The 23,046-nt window shown below is 50.8% G+C and overlaps 1 protein-coding gene across 2 annotated transcripts in view; it reads right to left on the bottom strand.

Moving 5' to 3' along the window:
• Window positions 1-5,304: 5,304 nt before the first annotated feature.
• LOC105519275 (zinc finger protein 423) overlaps window positions 5,305-23,046 on the bottom strand; it is a 171,714-nt gene continuing 153,972 nt past the window's right edge. For both annotated transcript variants that reach the window (XM_011952586.1, XM_011952587.1), the window contains exon 6: window positions 5,305-5,993. In XM_011952586.1, the coding sequence (XP_011807976.1) occupies window positions 5,964-5,993 (30 nt within the window). In that variant the 3' untranslated portion in view covers window positions 5,305-5,963. The remainder of the gene's footprint in view (window positions 5,994-23,046) is intronic.

The following is a 23,046-nucleotide window of genomic DNA, read 5'->3' as shown; positions in this document are numbered from 1 at the left end:
CTTAGTTTCCTCAGTTGTAAAAAAGAGATAACAGTACCCAAGTGGTAACGTTGTTGGGTGGATTAAAGGAGTTAATACACGATGCCTAGGAGAATACCAGGTACCAATAATGTTATTAAACATCACCATCATTCTTATTTTAATTTTACAACTTTGTGAGATAAGTACTATTTTTTATTTTTCCCATTTACCAATGAAAACACTGAGACTCAGAGAAGTTAAGGGCTTTATTTGAGGTCACACCGCCAGTAAGTGATAGAGCTGAGGTCAGAATCCAGGTATCATAGTCCACAGAGCTTAGGCTACAAGTTGTCTTCATATACATGCTTATCTTCCCCTAGACCTTTTCAATTGTCATCAATTCACTTTCATATGCAATATCTGCATTCATTTATTAAATATCTTATCTGCTCCAGATCCTGCGTAGGGTGCTGGTTATAATGACATTTACTAAGACTCAGGCTCTGCCCTCAAAGATAGTCAGAGACAGGTGGGTGGAAGGTGGAGACAGCTTGGGTAGTCATTAGTGCAGTGTTCCAAGCCTTGCTGATTCTCACTTCTTCCAGGCACAGAGCAGGACTGCACTCCCTGGCCCCTGTGATAGAATGGAGCCATGTGACAATTGCTGGCAATGCATTGTGAGTTTAAGAGCTCTGTATTTGTGTAAGTCCTAGGCAAGAGCACTGAACTGCCAGTTCTCGCTCTCTCTCTCTCTCTGCTTGGTTGCTGACCATATTTAAGGTGGTGGCTGCTCCCTGATCCTAACTTCTGAGTGACCATGATGAAGAAAGCCCCCTGGATATCCAAGATGGCTGTGGAATATGAGTCAGGAAGTAATCTTTGTCATGTTAAACCATGAGAATTTGGGCCGTTTTGTTAATGTGCCATATCCTAGCCTATCCTGATTGATATACAGTCCCAGAGACAAATAGGTATAAAAGGCAGTACTGTGCATGCCCAGTGATGGACTTACACACCAGGTAGTATCAGAGTTCTTATTATGAGAGCATTTTACTTAGCTGTGGGTGTCAGAATAAGTAGCCTAAAGAATACACTGGGCCAAGACTAGGGTGAGATGAATGAGGCACTTGCTTTGGACACAAAATTGAAGTGAATACAAAACAAACAAACAAAAAGCCAAAGTAATACTTTCATGTTTCTGAAAATAAGTTAATTTAAAAAAAATTCCATGATGAAAAAAATGGCAAAGTGTTAAATAAAGACAGAATCTGATGTTACATTTGTGCCATCCCACCTCACTTGCCAAATCCCAATCCCAGCCCTGGTTCCAGTAAAACTTTATTTTCAAAAATGGGCTGCCAGCCTGCAGGTTATAACCTGCCAATGTGGTTTTTAAAAATATTACATGAAAATATTGTTTATTTTGATTACTTAGCTTTTTGGCACCCACTTAAGTTTTGCTCCCAGGTGAGTGCTTCACCGACCTCACCCAAGTCTTGGCCCCAAGAATTAGACAGCTGAGCTGGGTCTAAAAGTAGGAGTTAACCTGGGGTTGGGAGTGGGAGAAGGGAAGCGCATTCCAGCAAGAGGAAGCACCATGAGCAGAGGCATGGAGGGAAAGGACAGCCAGGGGCATGCATGGCAAACCGTACTTTATTTTTTGGAAAGAGATCAAGCAAGATAGAGTTGCAAATATTCAGCCATTGTTGAGTGTTTTGAGTTTTCTCCTGTTCTGTGACATCAAGAGAGCTGTGCAGGGTGTATAATCACTGAGCACTCTCCCGGCAAGCCTGAATGAGCCAAAACCAACTGTAAGTTGTAAAATAGTGGCCCCATGGACTTGCTTTGAAGGGTAACAAGCATCTGGGGGACAAATCCTTGTAGGGTGTCTCTCTCTTCTCCAAAGGTAAGTTCCAAGCCATACCAATAAATATATAACACCACATGTCACAGGTGCTATGATAGACAGGAACCAGAAGTGATTACTGGGGTAGTGTTACCTCATGGTTCAAATGGCTTCTGGAACACCAGCTATTGCAGCCATGTTCCAGCCATCAAAAAGATGGGAGGAATGAACTCATTTCTTCACTTTCAGGACAATTCTTAGAATTTGCACATACTCCCGTTATTTACACCCTATTGATAGAACCTATGGCTACCGGTAGTAATAGGACCACACCTAACTTCTGGGAAGGATAGGATATGTAATCTGCCCCTTCCCCTCTCCAAGGTAACCTCTGCTCAGCTATAAATTGGTTACTGTATTAATGAAAAGAAAGAGAACCAGCAGTCTTTCCTGTACAGTACACCACTTTATTGATTGTCATCATCATGATTATTATAATAAAATTAACAATGGAGTCAGACACCCCAGGCTGGAAGGCGAGGCACCCAAGTTATAGTCGCAAGTCTATCCTGAATGGTATGATCTTGGACAAGATTCTGAACTTCTCTGGGATTGTTTTAGGTCATCTAGAATTGAAACTCCATAGGAATACAGATCTCTCAGGGTACTTCTGGCTTGTTTCCAGCTCATGGCTTCTGCATTTGCAGTGCTCTCTTCCCACTGCTCTTGGACTGCCCACCTCCCTTCTTTCTTCAGGTCTCAAGCCCCTGCCTCAGCAAGGCCTTCCTTAATGCACCCCTGTGTCTCATACATGGGTCCCTCCATTAATCCCTGGCAGTTTCGGGCTTTGTCATCACGGCACTCATGACGAGGTATCGCTATGCATTTACTAGCATGCTTGCCTGTGACACTGTGGCCTCCATGAGGCCAGGGACCACATCTGCTGGTCATCTCCTTATCCCCAGTGCCCTGTACAGTGCCTGGCACATGGGGGCAGCTCAGTAAATATCTGCTGAATGGATGAGTGGAAGAAGGCATGGACTTGAGTTTTGGTCCTATTTTCTGAATATTTGTAGGTACAGGTCCCATTCCTAGGAACACATACCTTAGGAGGGAAGAAAAACAGGTGAAAAGTTCAATATTATGCAACTGTGAGATTAAAAGAAGAATTCTTTAAGGATGGGGAACTTGAGAAGATTCCTCCCATGACAGTTTCTCCACTGAGACTGAAACCCTTACCTGCCTGCTTCTGGGCACTCTGGGCAGGTGCTCCATGACAGGGGCCTGTGGCCCTAGGGTCCTGGTCCATTTCCCAGCCTGGGCAAAATTCCTCCACCCAGAGAGCCGCTAGAACTGACAATTTGTACATCTAAATATAGCAGCAACAAATCTTAGGCTTTCAGTCACCTCGCCCACTCCCCAAAGCCAAATCCACATGAGAGGCTGATTCCATCGCGCCCTCCTGGCTAAAAAGGTGCCCTCCTGCAGGATGCCTGGCACCATCATTGACGACCATGCTGCCTGCAGGTCTCTGTGTGCAGCCCTTTTTCGGGCATCATTTCATACAAGCCTCCCAGAGACCCTCCAAGGCCCCTCACAGTTGAAAGGCAAGTGTCTCATCCCAGCTCCAGACCATTCCTCTGGAAAGGAGTAGTGGGTTCTCTGAGGCACAGGTACTCCCCCACCCTAATACTGCCTGATGGTAAAGAATGCCAGTCCCAGGAAGGGCCTCAGTGTCCCCACTGCCAGCCCCCTTCCCACACGAAGTCACGAGGGGCTCTCGGCCGTAGCAGCGGGGACAGAGCCAGCCGGAGAACAATAGGGCCGGGGTGAGGGGGGAGTCGGTGGGGTTCCCTGGCTGCCTTGTCACCGCCATAAACCTCATTACCTCGCGGTCCCCTAGGCCGCCTCTCTCCTTACCCAAGGCATCAGCCGGCTTCGCTGCTGATTCCCACATGGCGTGAAAAGCTCTTAAACCCCCCGCTGTATTTTTAATGGGGGCAGTGACTAATTTAGCCCTACGCCACCAACCGTCAAATCAAATCTTCTATTGGTACTTACTGAGGGCTCACCTGGGCTCCATGGGGTTTGGGATAAATCCAGAGCTGGAGACGGCCCTGAGTCGGAGATGTGGCAGGCCCCGGGACACACTGGTCCCATCGACAGTCCCAGCACTGCCCAAAAGGCAGGCCTGGCTGTGGACGTGTGACAGCCTCACTCAGACATAGCCCGAGCCCCAGGCCCCAAGCCCCAGTCCATGGGTGGGCACACTTGGGGGAACACTGGTGTCTACCCTGGGGTCTGACCCCAAAACTGCCAAGTCTCCAGAGGCTGAAAATTGGCATTCACAGCCTTCAGTTTCCAGAAGGCAACAGCTCACTACTGGCAGGGTCTGCTCTATGATTCACACGTGTAAGATGCCTTTTGAAAAACTGAAAGCTCCGCCCGTGTGAGAACATTACATGAGGTGACAGAAAGAAAGGGGAACTCTTATAGGTCACCAGAAGCCCCTTGATATGGGAGTCTTCTAGAAGATGATGGGTATAATTGCTCCAAATTCCACGCCCATGACTTAGTATTACATTATAATTAGGTGCAATCTGTCTGCCTGTTTCATTTCCGCTCTGCAGAGGGTAATAACCAATTTCCATGCCCCTTGTGAAAAGTTAGCAAGGAAGGGTTTCCCTGTGCAACTTCCGGCCTCTGACTGGCAAGTCAGCTGAGCACCAGCATGACGGAGGTGTGGGAAGTAAAATGGAGGAGGCCTGGAGACCAAGGCTGCTGGGTGGGCCCTGGGATGCCAGCAGGGCCAGGAGTAGGTGAAATAAGGAAGGTATCTAGAGTGCAAAATGCAAGGGGACACTCATTCCCAGCACTTGCAGGTGTAAGGGGGCTGTGACAGCGAGTGCCCCCTGAAATAACGTACCCCAGGCCCCTACCTGCCTCACTCCAGACCTGGCCGCCACCACTAATCTCTGCTCTCACATCCCACTGATCTCTATGACTGGGAACCTGCGGCTCCTACTTGGCTCTGCTCTGCAGTCCCCAGTCATACATCTCCTCAGAACCCAAGTGCCACCTGGAGTCCTGGCAAGGGAAGGGCTAACCACTTGCCTGCCAGTATCCAACACAGGGGAAAGCCAACCCTGAAGGGAAAACCAAGAGGGCATCGCGATGAGCATGGTGAGCAACCTGCTGTGTGGCCTTGGGAAAGCTGCACGTTACCCCTGGGCCTGTTTCCCGATCCATGAGTGGGAAGATTAGGGTGTTCCATCATTAAGGGGTCTTCTGCTTTGACTTCTATGGCCACTGCTAGCCTGTCCAGTCTGCGTGCATTAGGTTACTATCATTCTTTTCCAAGGGAAGCAGGGTCTATTGTGTGCAGGTCCCCAAGAGCATATGCAAGCCCACAGGAACTTGTAGGGGAACATACCTCACAGGAACTGACAGCCCCCCCCGCGGCCCTAGGCTGGGGAGGAGAGAACCAGGCAGCCGGATGCTAATCGCATGGATTCCCTTTATTGAACTGTACTAGTTACTGCAGTCAGATTAAGTCACATTTAAAAGCAGACCATCCAGTTGCACTGAAACCGATTATATTCATTACATAGTTTTAATCACTGTCCGGTGAACTGGCAAATCCAATCAAAGCATTAGTCTTTAATTAAAAAATTAAAAGGAAATATTCAGACAATAGCCAAGCAATCACATCACGATGCACAATTACCTAGAATTGCAATTAAAAAGTAGTTAACCGAAGGGGGAGAAAGAAAAACAAGAAAGAAAAAAAAGAAGCAAAGAAAAAAAATCACACTAATTCTTTTTTAAAAACTATCAATATAATACATGAAGGAACAAAGGACAATAGCCTTAAAAAGCGGGTTTCTCTAACTCTAGAAATGTAGTCTGCGGCGGAAACTCTAAAAGCACACTAGCTGTAGCAGGACAATAAAAAATACTGAGCATGGAATACTTTTAATCTCTGCCATTAATATTCATTTCCAGCTGCTTATAATAGCAGCGCCTCATGGCCAAATCATTAGAGTTTTACATCTGGGTTGCAAATGACACTTTGATTGGATGTAATGTTCAAATGGCCCTCCCCACGGCGTCTCCGGCAAGCCTTCTGCGGAGAGGTGTCCTGTTGAGCGATCCCTCACTGTGCGTGCTGGCTCATCGTGTGGTTCTGCAAAGGCGAAGAAAGGAGACACACATGAAGGAGAAGAATGGAGAGCATGCTCGTCCCTCCCACTCAGTGCATTTACGCCGGGAGCCGCAGAAAAGCGTCTCGATTATAACAAAACAAAATGCAACAAGGAAAAAGTGCTCCAGGGACGCAGCTGCCAAGACGCCACGTTGATTTGGGGCTTGGGGATAGGTTCCTGTTACTGCCAACTTGGACTCCCTATATGTTGTTTTTTGGCTTTTTTGTTTTTGTTTTTTTTAAAGACCATTCAGGTCTTACCAGGGGGACTGGCTAGGTGGAGGGAAAGGGGAAATGCCGGGGAGGAGGCAGGAATTAAAAACATCCCTGTTCACCTCTCCATCTCCCTTTTCCTCTAAGGAGGAGGAGGAAACTCTGATAGCCTGCAGGCTGCCCTTGCATCCCCCTCTCAGTCCTCCCCGTAGCTGCTCCGAGCCTAGCAGAGGGAGACAGCAGATGTGCTGTGCAGCTCTCCGGCCAAGAAACACCCGAGCGGGCACAGGCGTGCTGGGGCAGTGGGCGGCCGTGGTGCCTGCGGCCCAGGCAGGGGATGGGTCACCCGGCAGGGGGACGCGGGAGGAGCCTCTGTTGCTGGGCTCCGGGAGCCTGCCTGCTTGGTCGCATGGCAATGGCCCAACCAGAGACAGGGACTCAGTGCAGTTCGGCCGAACGCACCTAGGAATCCAGGGCCCAGGTAGGACCCTGTGGCCAAATGTTTCCCTCTCATTACAGCCAATGGCATTTCCTCCCCCTGCTAGCCAGAGGGGGCCAGCAGGGTTGATCTGTTTCACAGGAGCCAGCGGCCTGGGACTGGGGGTGGGATTTGGCATCTGAAAGCCCAGTCTTTTTGTTTCTTTTCAGTGGTTCGTGTTCCAAATTTAGACCCGTTTCATCAAAGCCTTAGGTGGTGCTCCACCTCATGACACCTGGAGAAAGGAGGCAACATCCACCAGGGGCAGAGTGGCCCTGTCTGGGGCCGCACAGGACCCTAGATCCCCGGGAGAGGCTCCTTCAGGGCGCCCTCCAGGGCCCGGCGACTCCTGCAGCTGTGCCGCTGACCACCAGGGGTCAGCAGAGGCGCCGCGTCTCTCCCGGGCTCGGGTCCGCGGCGAGGGCGACCAGGGTATGCCAGCAGCCTCGTCCGGAGGCCGAGGCCGGGGCCGGGGCCGGGGCCGAGACGGGCCACTACTGCTCCCCGGAGCTGGGCCCCGCGCAGCCCCTTCCCGTGACGGGCACTGCGAAGGCTGCGGCCCCCGTGGTGATGTCACCGACGCTTCCTGCGAGCTCCCGGCCGGGAAGAGGCAGCCCGCGCCTGCCTCCCAGCAGATGCCCGCAGCGCCAAGCGCCAGCGACAGCCTCGTGCTCGTGCGGGCCAGGCAGGCGCACGGCCGGGGCTTGGCGGGCATGCGTGCTCTGTGCCGTGGCAGGCACCACTGTTTCAATCCTCACAACAGCCTTGCGAGGTAGGGCGTCTTAAGATGAAGACATGGAGGCCTAGGAAGGCAAAAATTACAGGCCCAAGGTCACCCAGGTTGGAAGCGCCCTGCACTGAACCAGACGGCTGGAATCCACGAGAGCAAGGGGCTTTTCAGGGGAGCCAGGCTTCCCAGGGCCTGCACCCCATGGGCACCGCGGTCGGCAGATCACCCGCATTCTGCACCAGACACAGCGCCACCTCTGCTGGCCGGGCCTGACACCTCGGTTGGGGGTGTCAGGGACCCAGAGGCACCAGGCAGGTTGTCTGAGGCCACAGATGGGATGCCGGCGGTTTCCATGGGAACCCGCACCCTCCAGCCGAGGCACCTCTCCCTGTACTTGTGCAGGGACAGCCAGCTAGTCCTGTGGGGAGCCGAATCCACACTCTGCAGCCATCCTCCTGCTAGCTTCAAGCCTCTGCTGACTCAGTTCCCGCCTCCCTTCTCCTCCCTCCCAACCAAGCCGCTCTCAGAGTCCTCTAGGCATATGGAAACTTCCCCTCCCTGCAGACCTCTCCAGGCATCTGCAGCCCACCTCCCACACAGCCACACCTCTCATGAGCTAGACTGACCTCCTCTGCTGAGCTGCACACAGGGTGATGGCAATTCCTTTCTCAGGACCCAGGGCTGGGCATGCACTGTCTTGACCATATCCCTGGGCCTCCAATCCCCAGCAGGCACAGCTGCCCAGAAGCAACTTGGAGACTGGCACTTTCGCACCCTGCCAACCGCCAGTCAAAAGCTCCTGCTATCTTGGTGTGGCTGGGTCATTCTTTATTAGGGGGAGGAAAGTGAGGAGGAAGAGAGGTAACATGATGAAGGGAGACATGGACAGCTCTTTCTTGTCCTCAAAGTATGGTTCCTAGGGCCTAGCACAAAGGAGACACTCAGGCAGTACTTGTGAACGAATCAACGGAAGGATAATGAATGAATGTATGGGTAGGATGTGGATATGTGGAAAGAGGAGAGGACACTCCAAGAGGAAAGAAGAGCAGAGATGGAGGTGTGGAGCCTAGAATCCAAGTGGCAGATGCATGCACAGGTCCCAGCACAGAAGTCACAGGAAGGCTGGTGGGCACATGGCCTATGGACAGTGGAGGCCCTGAGTACCAATAAACATGGACTTCGTTTCACAGACCACAGAAAACCAGACATGATATTCGATCTCCACAAAATCCCCAAGGACCACCCACTACCAACATGGGCACAGGGGGTGTCTAGGATCTCTGGAGAATGAAGCAGCCTGTTGCCAGGATGCCAAGAACAGGGTCAGTGTGAAACACATGGTCCACACTGGCTCACCAGGGCACTGCTGGTGCAGATGTGCTGAAGGCTGGAACCCACGCTTGGGACCACTGGTGAGGAAAACTCCAGAAAGCCTATGCCATGGCTAAGCCACAGTGTGCCTGCGCACTTAAATAGCAGTAGCAGGGGGCTCTGAGGTTAGACTTAAGAAAGAACTTCCTCCTAGAGGGTTCAGAGACAGAAGGATAAAACTTCCTTCCCTGAAGTTTTGTGACAGGAACAAAAGCCCAGGATGTCACAGCAGATGGAAATGTCAAAACTTGATGCCCCAAGGGGATCAGGCACCAGAATTCACTCAGCACTACGTTATTAAGCACCTGCTGGATGCTCTGCTCTGTGCTGGCACAGTGAGGGGGAGGGCAAGACACCAGCTGGGCCCACTCCTCGAGAGGCCTGATTTAGAGGGGCTAGACACAGACACCCAAACATTTGTGGGATTAATGGTGCAGCTGGCAGCTCAGCTAGGGAACTGGTCAAGGCCACCCGATCAGTTTGTGTGATGGTGGTGGGGGGCACAGAGGTGCCCAGGTGCTCGGCCAAGGAGCGCACCAGCTCCTCCATAGGCCAAGGGCAGCATCTCAACAGGCGGAGGGGGTGGTGGGACCCCTGTCCCCAAGACTCACCAGTCACCCAACACCAGGACACAGAGCAGCTCTGGACAGCCACTGCAATCAGCACAGTTCAACAACCCTGAAAGAACCCGCGGTCCATCCCCTACAGCTAGAAGCTGTGGTTTGAGGAACGTGGGGAGGTTCAGCAAACCTTCTTAAAGAGTTCTTTCCATCTAGCATAGTTCTCACAAGGGCATTCTGCCTTAATGTCTCTTTCTCTGTTTATGCCTGTGCTATATTTAGCCCCTTTAGAGATGGAAGAAAATCATTTTTTAAAGATGCTACCTACCCCACAGATGAACACTTCCCACCACCATAAAGGCTGGGGGTGGAGACAGGGGCCCAGGGAAGGACTAGAAAATGCCTAGAGGGAGGCCTGGCATCCACTCGGCCTCGTTGCCTGCCAGGGAGACACAGGTGTGGGCCAGAGAAGCAGGTGAGAAAAATAAAACGGGAGAGCAGGAGGGGGTGGGTAGCAATGGTTTGCAGCCTCGATCCATCCACTCAGGAGAGCTTGTGTGCTCTCCTGGATGGAGGTGTCTGGTGCAGCCTGTATGGGGAGCCTCTGCCTGGTACATGGGGCCAGGGACACAAGACAGTGGTGGCCAAGGGGATGGCATGGGCCTGGGCACAGAAACCTGTGTGCTGCCTATGCTGGGGGCAGGCCTACTCTGGGTCTTGTTGAGACCCACAAAAAGAGCCCTCTCTGTGCAAATCATCAGCAGAGCACTCAGGAACTGGTTCCCTGACACACCCTCAGCCTCTGGAGGGAAAGAAGCCCAGCATTCATTTACATGGTTGCTCATTCATTCATTCATCTTTGAGCCAATGAGCCACTATACTTGTGGCTGGGAATTCAGCAGCAAAATGATCCTGATCCTGAACCCAATCCAGGGTAATGCTTTGTGCATGGAAGGAGCGGGACGAAGCACAGAGCCTGGTGGCTGCACTGTCCTTCCTAAAGCACCACCACACACTAGAGTGAATGGGCTCCTTGGAGGTTCAGTTTTGCCCGCCCCAGGAGGGGGCCGTGGCTCAGTGCACCTCCATGCCCAACACAGTCACAAACAGGAACACTGTGTGCCTCTCCCTAGTCTGAAGCCCAGGATTGCTTCTCAAGGTCTTGGCTCCACTCTCTGTTGCTTAGACGTGGGACCCTGCCTGGTCTCCCTTTGATACCTACCCATCGCCGTATCAGGTGGGAGAGACATGAGGGGCTTAAGCATGCCGGCTGCATAAAGCAAAAAGAGCTTCTCCACACACCCTATTAGCTGCCTCTCCTGGCTCTCAGCTACTCTGATGACAATGTCTGTAAAATCCTAGCACCTTCCCTTGTTCTTAGCAAGTGCCCCATTGCTGCTAGCCACTGCCCTGGTAACCCCAAGGCAGGCAGGAAGCTTTAGTGGGCCAAGGTGGGCTACGCCCTGGGTTTGAATCTTGGCTCTGCCACTTACTGGCTGTATGACCTTGGGCAAGTTCCATGACCTCTGGGTTTTGGGGGTGATTAATAACACAGCCCTCTTCCTAAGATGCTGATAGGGTTTGGATGTTTGTCCCCTCCAAATCTCATGTTGAAATGGGATCCCCAGTGTTGGAGGTGGGAGGTGTTTAGGTCATGGGAGAGGATCCCTCATGGACAGCTTGGTGTCCTCCCTACAGCAATGAGTTACCACGAGATCTCCTGTTAAAAAACATCTGGTGCCTCCATGCAATCTCCCTCCCCATGTGACGCACCGGCTCCCCTTGCCTTCCATCATCATTGGAAGTTTCCTGAGGCCTCACCAGAAACAGACAGCGGCACCTTGCTTCCTGTACAGCCTACAGAACTGTGAGCCAAACAAAACTGTTTTCTTCATAAATTACCCAGCCTCAAGTATTTCTTTATAGCAACACAAAACAGACTAATACACATGCCCTGAGGACTCAGGAGATAATGCCCGCATACGTCCCAGGTCTGGCTACAGTAAATGCTCCACAGATCTCCATAGTGGTATCTGTGCTGGTCTTCCTGACCCGGCAGGGTGCTCCGTGGCATAAGGACTGTCTTCTGGTCTTCCCGACCCAGCAGGGCTCCATGGCAGAGGGACTGTTTCTCCCTGCTGCTTCTGTGGGACCAGGCACAATTGGGGCTTACAGTGAGGGCCTCATAGAGGGGTACACCTGGACTGACCAGCTGCACCCCTCCCTCTCCCCATCTGGGTGTCCAAAGGGCTGGCAAGGTTTTAAGAACACTCCTGAGATGGCTGAACTTTGGATGGTCCGGTCCATGGAGCAACAGGCATCATTATCCCCTCCCCACAATCCCCCCTGGCTAGAACCCCTGTACCCACAAATCACTGCTTTCTCCTCCCCACCCTCAGGAACAGAATGCTGTATCTTCGGGGGAGGACAGCCTCAGGGAGACTCCATGGGGGATGGAGTAGGTGTGCACTCATCCATCCATCCACCCATCTATTCATCTATCCATCCATCCATCCATCTATTCATCCATCCATCCGTCCATCCATTTCTTCCACAGACGTTCACTGAATTCCTGTCTGTCAGACCCTGGGCTGGGCACTGAGCACAGACAGGTTAAGAAGCTCCAGCGCCCTCCCGTGAGGGGCTCACAGTTCCATGGTGAGGGTGACGATGGCCAAACTCATAGACCCTGAAGAGGCAAAAAAGAAGGCTTGGCTCTTCTCTGGAGACTAGGCCGTGAATCTGGCTTTTGAGTCCTTGAGTCCCTACAGCATATGAAGGCACAGGAACACTCAGCCCCCACACCCAGAGCATCCCACTCTGCTTTGCCAGCCCCACCTACAGAACCACCTGGCCCGCACATCACCTCACTATGATTTCCGGTTGGGAAAGAGGTTGTGGCCAATCCCCCTTCTCCCCACTGCCTACCACTGGCCACTCCCTGGCAGGCTTCAGCCACAGTGGCTCTCACAAGGCTGGCTTTACAACTCACTTTCTCCAGGAGCTGAGGCCAAGCCCGAGAATGTGCCTTAACCACTGAGAGATTCCCTTCCCAGGGGAAGAAGTAGCCCTTGAGACTGAGGTGGCAGCCATGTTCATGCTCGACAGGGGTGAAGTTGGGTCCCGTTATTTGTTCACTTAGCAAACAAGGCACCTGGCCCTGTACAGTGGATGGAAGACAGCAAGTGAGGCACAATCCTGGCCTTTTAAGGACTATAGAGAGAGGACTTCCAATAGGAGATTCTTAAGGAAGAAGCTGGCCTTTTAGCTGCCCTTTAAGGACAGCCCAGGTGAGGATTTGCACTGGCTGTATGTGTGTGAGCTCGAAAGATGGCTTTCCAGGCATAATGAACCACCTGGATAACACCATGAAGGTGGGAATGGCACTGAGTGTGATCACCGCTAACACTGATCGTGGACTCACTGTGTGCCAGACACCATTCTTAACCTCCACCCATATGAACTCATTTAAGCCTCATGACTGCCCTGTGCATTAAATACTCTCATCATCCGTATTTTACAGATGAGAAAACTGAGGTGCAGAGAGGCCCAGGTCCTGCCACTGGTGATGGCAGTGCTGGGTCTGCACCCATGCAGTCTGTCTGCAGAGCCCACTCTTCACCATCGTACTGTTCTGTCTGTGAGATGTGAAAAGTGCAGCATATGTTTGGGGAACAATGAATAATTCAGCTTGGCAGAAGCACAGGGTATGTGCCATGGAGACCAGCCTGGAGAGGAAGGCGGGGGCCTTATTGATGAGGCTCCTTGATGCCAGACGAGGCAGCTTGCCCTTAAATCTGGACCATGGGGAGCCATCGAAGGTATTTGAGCTGTGGAGTTACAGGAGAGGCAAGACACAGGGAGATGCTCATGCCTCCAGTCAAAAAGGTGTGTCAGTAGGGCCTTCTCACCCATCGTTTCCCTCTGCTCCCATCCCCTGTTCCCTGGAAAACCTTCCCCTTTTCCCCCACACTTTCTTTCTTTCCCTTTGGGGAGGGTATAGATACAGGCAGCCCTGCCTCCCCTATCTGCTGTGTATCACCTGGGCAGCCCCTCTCTGCTTGTGAGCACTTATTTTTAGAAGCGTTTGACAATCGTCCAAGGGTCTAAGACGAACAGATGGCCTGTCTTAAAGGCTCATATGTTCACTAGTTTGCACTTCTGACAAACGGTAAGCGTACTCGAGAGCACCCCATAAACAGCGCCGAATGAATACTCAGAACACAATTTAGCTAATGCACGTCATTAAAATTAGGAGTGAGTGATGGTCAAGGTTCCCTCTAAATGCCTGCCCAGTGACGCAGCCACTCCCCCGGGGCCCAGGCTATGACGTGGACACACCCCACTTCTCCCATGGCCCCCACCCATCAAGCCGGGGTTTGCCTCATTTACTCAGAGGGCAGGGTGAGATTTGCCCGAGTGGGTGTGACACCCATCCCTAGCCTCAGAGTGAAGCTGGTGTCCCACTGGCCTTGGACAAAGCCCTGAGATGTCCTATGGCAGAGGGAGCAGCAGCTCTTCCATGCACGGGATGTGCATGAGATTTTCCCGTCCCTGCCTCCCAGACAGTGAGACAGCCTGTCGTCTGCCACCCCGGAGCAGCAGGAAGTGAGTGTTGCAACGCTCAGCCAGGGAAGCTGTCTCTCATGTGAGAGCCTCAATTCATCTGGAACTCCCGGCCTAGAGGGAGATTCCAACTCCCAGGGAGCAAGGGGATTGGCTTGAGGTGGGGGTTCTGCAGCTTCCTTGCCGAACCAATAGCAGAAGCAGATGCAGCGACCTGAGTTACCTGGGGTAACATTCAAGAAAGAGCCACATCCACACAGCCTGACCCAGACTCCTTTTATTGGTGCCAACTGGATCCGGGTTTTCTGTGTTCTCCAGATGCTCTATGGAGGCGAGGCGGGGAGGAGAGTGCCCCCCACTCTCTGTGAACCCCCTCTTGCCAGGACACAAAAGACCAAAGCAGGTGGTTTGGTCAACAATCAGTTCCATGAGCGGGAAACTCTTCCCGCATGTGAAAACGTGGGAGAAAATATTGTGGGGAAGAAGAAAGCCCAATAAACTCCCAAGGGGGCAGGTCCTGTACTGCCGTACTTTGGAAATAAAACCCACCAGGGAATAGATTATTAGGAGGGAACCAAAGTCTTCTATTAGGAACCCAGCCCGTAAACAGGCTCCCATTCAGAGTCACCCAACAAAACAAGGGGACTAATAATATCTGCCTGGAGGGACAGGGACTCAGGGGAACTGCACTTCAGAATGCAAATGGGCCCCGTCAGTCTGTTTGTGAGCAGAGAATCGGGTGAGCGGTGAGACTTTAGATAGCAGCCGTGCAAGGGAAAATGAGAGTTTTATGGCTGTTGTCACAAGCAAAGGAAGATGGAATGCTTCCAGGGCTGCTTAGAGACTCGCCCCTCCTCAGCAACAGAGTCCATGCCTGACTCCGAGTCCTGAGTGATGAAAATCGGGGGTCCCAGCGATAGTGTGCCAGGTGACCACAAGTTCACTCCTGTGGTTTTTGGCCCCCTCCTGGGTAGGAATGCTGCACTGGTCTTGTCAACCTGTGGTCACTGTGAACTCCATTCTAAGCACAGTAGCCTGCTTGGAACCAGGCCCCCAGGGAACAGCTCATCTCAAATATGAATTAGTACAGTCTCCTGCCCTAAAAGAGCCTGAATTAGACCCCTAAAAGATGGGACCCCAACCTGATGCTGCTGGGCCAGGAATCCAATCAAGTGTACCTCTTGCAAAGCCTTGAGAAGAGCCCATTTTTTACGAAACTCCATAAAAAATGGCACTGGAGCTGGGTGAGTGGCTCCCGCCTGGAATCCCAGCACTTTGGAGGCTGAGGTGGGAGGATCACTTGAAGCCAGGAGTTTGATTCGGTCTGGGTGAAACCCCATCTCCACAAAAAAATAAAAATTAGGTGGGTGTGGTGGTGTGTGCCTGTAGTCCCAGCTACTCGGATGGCTGAGGTGGGAGGATCACTTGAGCCCAAAAGTTTGAGGCTTCAGTGAGCTAAGATCGTGCCAGTGCAGTCCAGCCACAGGGTGAGACCCCATCTCAAAAAAAAAAAAGGCTATTGAGTGGATGGGTTCTCAAAACCAAAAAAGGGTTCACTCTTCCCATCTACTTCAAAGTATATCTGCCGCTCTTAGTGTGGGTCAAAGAAGATCATGCATGTGAAGCAGTTTGGGAAGACGGAAGCACCTGTCAGCAGGGGTACCAACAGTCAGAAAATGTTTATGTCATGAAAAAGAGCAGGTGAATCCCAGGAGATCTGTCTGCAGTGAGTAGGATTCCTTTGACCACATGGAGCCGCATGTCTGGATGGAGGCCTCAAGATTAGGGTGTGAGTGCTGTCAGGTTCACACCGTGGACAAATGCAGCCCAGGCCAGGTGCAAAGCAGTAAGACCCAGTGGGGTCTGTGTCAGCCCCAAGAACTCAAACTTTGTCGAGAAGAGGCAGCACTTGTCAGCTCTAGGCAATGACTGCCACATGTGAATATGGGCCCAGTGTTGCTTCTGGTTTTGCAAGAAAACTGGAAATGTAGGTTTTTTAAAAATATAAACTTTCTTACGGGAATACACTGTTGGTGGGAATGCAAATTAGTTTAGACACTGTGGAAAGCAGTCTGGAGATTTTTCAAAGAACTAAGAATTGAACTACTAGTCAACCTAGCAATCCCATTACTGCAGATGCATTCACAGGAAAATAAGCATTCCACCAAAAAGAAACATGAAGTCATATGTCCACTGCAACACTATTCACAATAGTGAAGATATGAAACCAACCCAGGTGCCCACCAAGAGTGGGATGGATAAAGAAAATGTGGTATGTATATATATATCATGGAATACTAGGCATCCTTAAAAATGAATAAAATCATGTCCTTTGCAGCAACATGGATGCAGCTAGCAGCCATTATCCTAAGTGAACTAATGCAGAAACAGAAAACCAAATACCACATGTTCTCACTCATAAGTGGGAGTTAAACACTGTGGTGCGCACAGACATAAAGTTGGGAGCAATAGAAACTGGGGAATAAAAGAGCTGGGAGGGAGGGAGGGGACAAGGGTTGAAAAACGACCTATGAGGTACTACGCTCAAGACCTGGGTGATGGATTTAGTCATACCCCAAACCTCAGCGGCATGCAATATATCTATGTAATTAACCTGCATATGTATTCCCGGAATCTAAAATAAAAGTTGGGGGCAAAAGGAAGTAAAATAAATCCATAAACTTTCTTGATGTTTAAAGCACTATGCAAGTCCACGAAAACATATCTGCAGGTCGAATCTGGCCGTTGGGCCACCAGCTTTAGACCTCTGGGGTTGGTGAGGGCCTCTACAAGCCCCAGACACCCTGAAGTGAGGTGGGGAGTGGCACCATAAAGCAGCAGATGGCCCAACATTAGTGGAATCCTCACCCAAGGGGCTGGGATGTGGGACTCGGTGTGGTTAAGTTCTGACGAAGAGGGTAAGGGTAGAGGATGAAGTTCTGTTAAGACAGAACTATCCGCATGTCCTGGGTTCTGCTGCCTCATGGTCATGTCCCACCTAGCCAGCCCAGGTGTTTCCGGGTGCACCAGGTGCTGGCAAACCTGGGAGACCAAAAACTCCCACTTTCCTAGAGCCACCCAGAATGCTCAACACGACTGTCTCGGTGGTTGTCCATGGGCCATCTGGAGACACCAGCATCAGAGTTTGCCAAATGACTGCATTCAAGAATCTGGACCATAAGTAACCCCCACACCTTCCTTGCTTCAAAGGACCTGAGAGCCCTCCCTTCCATCCTCCATGGTGTCCCATGGGGAAAAGGAGAGGCCAGGCATGGTATAGGGGCAGCCCCTTGGGGTGCTTACGAAAGCAGCCTGCCAAGGCAGCGTTCCTATTACTGTGCACACCCCACTCTATATGCATGCACACACACAAATACTCTAGTCACACACACACACACACACACACACACACACACACCCTCCCCACACACGGATACCCCGCAATCCCATGTGCACACACACACAGGTCCCCACAATCCCATGTGCACACGTGTACACACACACACGGATGCCCCACAACCCCATGCAGGTACACACTCATGGATACCCTCAAATCCCCCCCCACACACACCCCAGTCCTGACACTAACCGTGTACTGCTAAGCGGTTAGAGGCCAGTTACTGTTACTTTGGCCTTCTGCCTCCCCACCCTGTGCGGCTAACCTGCCCCACGTTCACCCCACTGCTGGGTCCCTCCAGCAGCCCCACCTGCCCAGGAAGCAAGGGCCCCTTGAAGGCCCCCTTTCTGGCAAAGGAAAGCTGAGAAAACAACGTGAAGCACAGTCTGGGTTGTCTCCTCGAGGAGGCAGAGCTGTAGAAAGGTTCCCGCTTTTTAAACTCCCCGGCGGGTCCCACTCACACCCAGAACAGATCCAGACTCTGACCACAGCCCGGATGGCCCTCCATGTTCTGGTTCTTGCTGGCCCACAGCCTCAGTCACCACCTTCTGCCAGGCCCCCAAATACCGCAGCCTGGTAGCCCCTCCTCCCCTCAGCAGCACTCCCGCTAATCAGAGTGTCCCCCGCATCCCCCACACCCCGGTTTTCCCGGGGCTTCTCCACATCAGAGCCATCCTCCTGGAGTAGGCTTCCTGTCCGCTGACTACAGACTCCCATTACAGCATTGCTCTGCACCTTGCAGAGGTGTCAACTCTGCACGTCCTGCAACTTGCAGTGACCTGGTTGTTGATGCACCATGGTCAACTGCCCCTCATGACACCATCAGCGCAACAAGACAGGGACCTTACCTCAGCTCTCCATTGTATCCCATTATCTCAGACCCTGTACTTGGTAGAAACTCAAAGAATGTTTCTGAAATGATAGCCTGCAAACTACTGTAGCAAAGCCAAGCCTCCACTGATAGGGTCAAGGGAGAAGAAGAAGAAATACAGTTGCCCCCACTCCACTGTCTTCCCCATAACCCTTGCCTCAGCCATGCCCAGAGCAGGTTATACCTTTTTCTTAAAGCTGGGAGGGATCCTTTGAGGACATTAGGACAGGTGGAATGAATTATTATATGATTTCTCTTGTATGAGGTGTCTAGAACAACCAACTCGTAGAGATGGAAAGTGGAACAGTGGCTGCTGGGGGCTGGGAAAAGGGGAAATGGGGACTTAATGTTTAACAGGAACAGAGTTTCAGATGGAGAAGATGAAAAAGTTCTGGAGGTAGATGGTGGTGATGATCACACAACAGTGTCAGTGTGCTGAATGCCACTGAACCAGCACTTTAAAATGGTTAAGATGGTAAATGTTATGCTACGTGAATTTTTACAATGAAAAACAGGTCAGGCACAGTGGTTCACACCTGTAATCCCAGCACTTTGGGAGGCCAAGCCGGACAGATCACTTGAGGCCACGAGTTCGAGACCAGCCTAGCCAACATGGTGAAACCCCATCTCTACTAAAACAACAAAAAGTAGCTGGGCATGGCAGCGTGTGTCTGTAGTCCCAGCTACTTGGGAAGCTGAGGCAGGAGAATCGTTTGAGCCCAGAAGGCAGAGGTTGCAATGAGCTGAGATCGTGCCACTGCACTCTAGCCTGGGTGACAGAGTGAGACTGTCACACACACACAAAAAAAAGTGAGCAGGATCTTAGAAGGTAAGAGAGAGGGTTGCTGCACCAATAGCTAAGACACTCAGCGACATTCCTGGCTGGAAGGTGCACAGATCATAGCAGCCTGAGACATGCTCAGCTGGGTGGGAGGGAACCACAGCATCCCAGGACAACATGCCACCAGCTGAGCAGGAGCAGAGGGGCTTTCTCTGTGCCGCCCGGGCTGGGCCATCCACTATTGTCTACAGTGTGGCTCCCAGTGCCAGCCAGTGGAAGAACAGAAGACCTCAAGAGACTTGTGGAACTGGGAGCTCTTTCCCCTATGGAAAGGCCTCACCTGCAGTCATAGGCCAGTCCAGCCAAGGGGGTCCTGATAGTTTACAAATGCTGCAGGAAGTGTCTGGTTTGCTCTGGCAGGGCAGGTGGAAGGCAGGAAGGTGAGCACAGGGCACATCTACACATGACATATTTTGCCAGGTTGGAAAAAAATAAGTGAGAGAAAATTTTTTCTGACTCTGCAAGCCTTTACCACTTTAAATATTTATTCATCAAAATATGATGAGAAAACTGAGATCCACATAGAGTCATCATATTCCACAAACCAAAAATCAGGACGAACAGCCAAGAGCTGGGATGGAGTACTTGAAATCAGGACTGTACTGGAAAATCTAGGTCACACGGTCACTAATTATACAGAACACATATGTTCAGGTCCCCAAACTAACCCAGTGCTTTTAGGATTTGCAAATGATATAAGGAAACTTTGATCGTATCCATTTCTACTTTCTTCCACATTTTGGTTAAAACGAAAACTTCCCTGCATCCTCAAAATTTCTAGAAAATTAAGTCCTACAGACTAAGAACTGTTCTGTTGGATATTCTGAGGGGGCCTCATCAGAAAACATGGCCCATCACCCCCCAGGAATGGCCCCCAGCCCCACATGGCCCAGCCCCCTTGCTAACAGACCCCCAGGCTGCGGGGCAGAAGCTTGTAAGGATGGACCTAATTTGCTGTGATGAATTGTGTGCACGCACCAGTGATCAAAACTGCAGCTGAGACCGATTTACACTTTATGATTGCAACATTTCTTGGGAAACACGTAGGTGTACATCCTTGCCAGTCCAGAGAGGGGGTCCAACATGGCACCCAGCAAAGGGTGATCCCATCATTCAGAAAGGCAGGGCTCCATGGCCCACTCTTTGGAAGCTGGTCCCACTGATGAGGCTGAAGAATGCTGTGGTCTGGCCCCAAATGCCTTGTCTGCCCTCTCATACATACCCAGCTTCCAACCAAACAGTGGGCACACTGTCACTGCCCAGACACCTGCCCCACAGTGACCAAGGGTCCACCCTATGCCCTCCCTTCCATCACCAGGCAGAAGCCACTGGTTTTTATGATGTAAATCAAGAATTAACTGTATCCCCAGTCTGTTCCATCCCACTCATCTCACCAGAGGAGTGTGTGTGCTTTTGTGTGTGTGCTCGTGTGTGTGTGGGTATATGCACAGTTTTAAAGTAAGGAGAGGAATAGGTAACAGTGAAGTGTGAAATTAAGAGCACATGAAGAAGGCATCCTAAAAGCTGTGTGGTTCTTGACACTTACCTCACACTCAATACTGGAGGGTGATTATGGTGAAAGAATGTGTAGCTGGATGGATAGGGAGATGGATGGTAGACGATGGATGGATGGATAAATGATGGATAGGTGGGTAGATGGGTATGGGGGAATGGATGGTAGATGGATGACGGACAGATGGATGGATGGGTGGATGGAGGAATGGGTGGGTGGAAGATGGATAGTGGATGAATTGGTGAGTGGGTGGATGGGTGGATAGATAGGTGGGTAGGTGGAGGAGAGGGGTGGATGACAGATTGATGGTAGATGAATGAATAGATGGATGGATGGATAGATGAAATGGTGGGCAGGAGATGAACAGATGTATGTATGGATGGAAAGGTGGGTGGATAGATAGGTGGAAGAATCGGTGGACAGATTGGTGCGTGGAGAGATGGGTAGGTGGATGAATGGGTAGGTGATAGATAGATAGATGGACTGATGGACAAGTGGATGGGTGGCTGGAGGATGGATGAATGGATGGATGCATGGATGGATGGATGGGTGGATGGATTGGTGAGTGGATGGATGAGTAGATGGATTGGTGGTTGGATGGATAAATGTGTAGATGAATGGATGAATGGTGGGAAGAAGAGGAGTGCATGAATAAATAAGTGGGTAGGACAGTAAACGGGTCAATGATAAGACAATGGGCTTTGGAGTTCAAATCCTGCCTTGGCTAATTACTGTCTTTCTGACCCTAAGCAAGTCACTCGCTTCTCTAAGTACTCCTTCACTCATCTGAAAAGTAAGACTAATAATATCTACCTCATTGCCTTGTTAGAAGCTTCAAGTTAGATAACATAAGTAAAAGGTTTTGCAACATGTAAAATGCTATATAGACACTTAACAGGATCATAACTAATACTAACCACAGGGTTTTGTCATCTCTGTCAACTAAAAATCATGGATGGTCCCACATTTTTTTGTGGAGACGGGGTCTCATTATGTTGTCCAGGCTGGTCTCAAACTCTTGACCTCAAGCAATTCTCCTGCCTCAGCCTCGCAAAGCACTGGGATTACAAGTGTGAGCCACCATGCCTGGCTAATACCATATTTTTGATGCGGCAGCTTCTGAGGCAAAGATGAGGAAACAAAGATAGCACCACAGGTCAGGGCTGCAGCTGTCTAGACTACACCTCCAGGTGTGGCCTCAGCTGGGAAACTGGTCACTGCGCAGGAAGCAGAGAGCTTCACCTGCCTCCCCCACTCAAACACTCAAACCCTAATGAGTAGAACACATTCCTCACTCCCACCACAAGCCCCACTTCTCCCTGCCAGTATTCTACTTGAACGCCCAGGTCCCAAGCCTGTATTCAAGTCTGCAAAATGGTGAGAATCAAGAGCATTTCTAGCAGCTCCTAGAAGGTTGCAGAGGCACCAATGAGATAATAATTGCAAACTGTGAAGTGTTTCAACAGGGGTTACAAACTCACAGTGCAAGTTGGTAACAAGCCAGGTAAGGAAGGCCAGGTGTAGGCTGTGTTGAACCAGGAAGCACATCCCAGTATCCAAAGGGGGTCACACAGAAATGTTGGCCAGGGGCTGCCAGGCCTGATTTATAGAAAAATCAATAAATCCAGCCATTTAGTTTGGTGGTGAAGAGGACAGAATCCAGGGCTGGTGGCCTGGGTCCAGCACTGACCAGCTCTGAGGCCTTGGGAGGTTAGTTGACCTCTCTGTGCCTCATTTTGCTTGTCTTCATATTAGAGGCATTGTGAGGATCAAATGTTTCAATGCCTAAAAGTGCTAAGAACAATGCCAGGCACTCAAAAAGCACTAGCTAAATATGACTCTTTATGATGATGGGAACTCTCTGTTTTAAAATACAGACAACCAGCTAGGTGCGTGGCTCATGCCTGTAATCCCAGCACTTCGGGGGGCCAAGGCTGTAAAACCGCTTGAGGCCAGGAGTTCTAGGCCAGCCTAGGCAGCATAGTGAACCCTATCTTTACAAAAAATTAAAAAGTTAGCTGGGTGTAGTGGTGTGCACCTGTAGTCCCAGCTACTCAGGAGGCTGAGGTGGGAGGACTGCTTGAACCCAGGAGTTCAAGGCTGCAGTGAGCTATGATCACACCATTGCACTGCAGCCTGAGCAAGATTCTCTTTCTTAAAATAAATAAATAAATAATGAAAATAAAATATGGACAACCCTCTGAAAGTTCCACAATCTCCAGGCCACGGACTGTGAGTTTTCACCCTCTGTTCTATAAAAACGTTCATTGTTTTAAAGACAGTGACTTCCTTGTGCGTCCCTTCTCTCCTGTGTGAGAAGAGATTCGGTTAGATTGTTCTGGATGCTCCTGAAGGGAGGGCAGGGGCAAGCATGGTTCCTTATCCCACTGGAAATCCCCTCCCTGCCCTAGAAAATTTCAGCATCTTGTTCCTCACCTTCCACCATGCTTCCCACCAATGCCGTATTTTATTTACCCTAGAACCCCAAAGAGCAC

Source organism: Colobus angolensis, unplaced genomic scaffold (genome assembly GCF_000951035.1).
Source record: "Colobus angolensis palliatus isolate OR3802 unplaced genomic scaffold, Cang.pa_1.0 Scaffold343, whole genome shotgun sequence".
In the NCBI taxonomy this organism is placed as follows: Eukaryota; Metazoa; Chordata; class Mammalia; order Primates; family Cercopithecidae; genus Colobus; species Colobus angolensis.
Note: the sequence above shows the minus strand (reverse complement) of the source record. Positions and strands in the feature narration are given on the sequence as shown.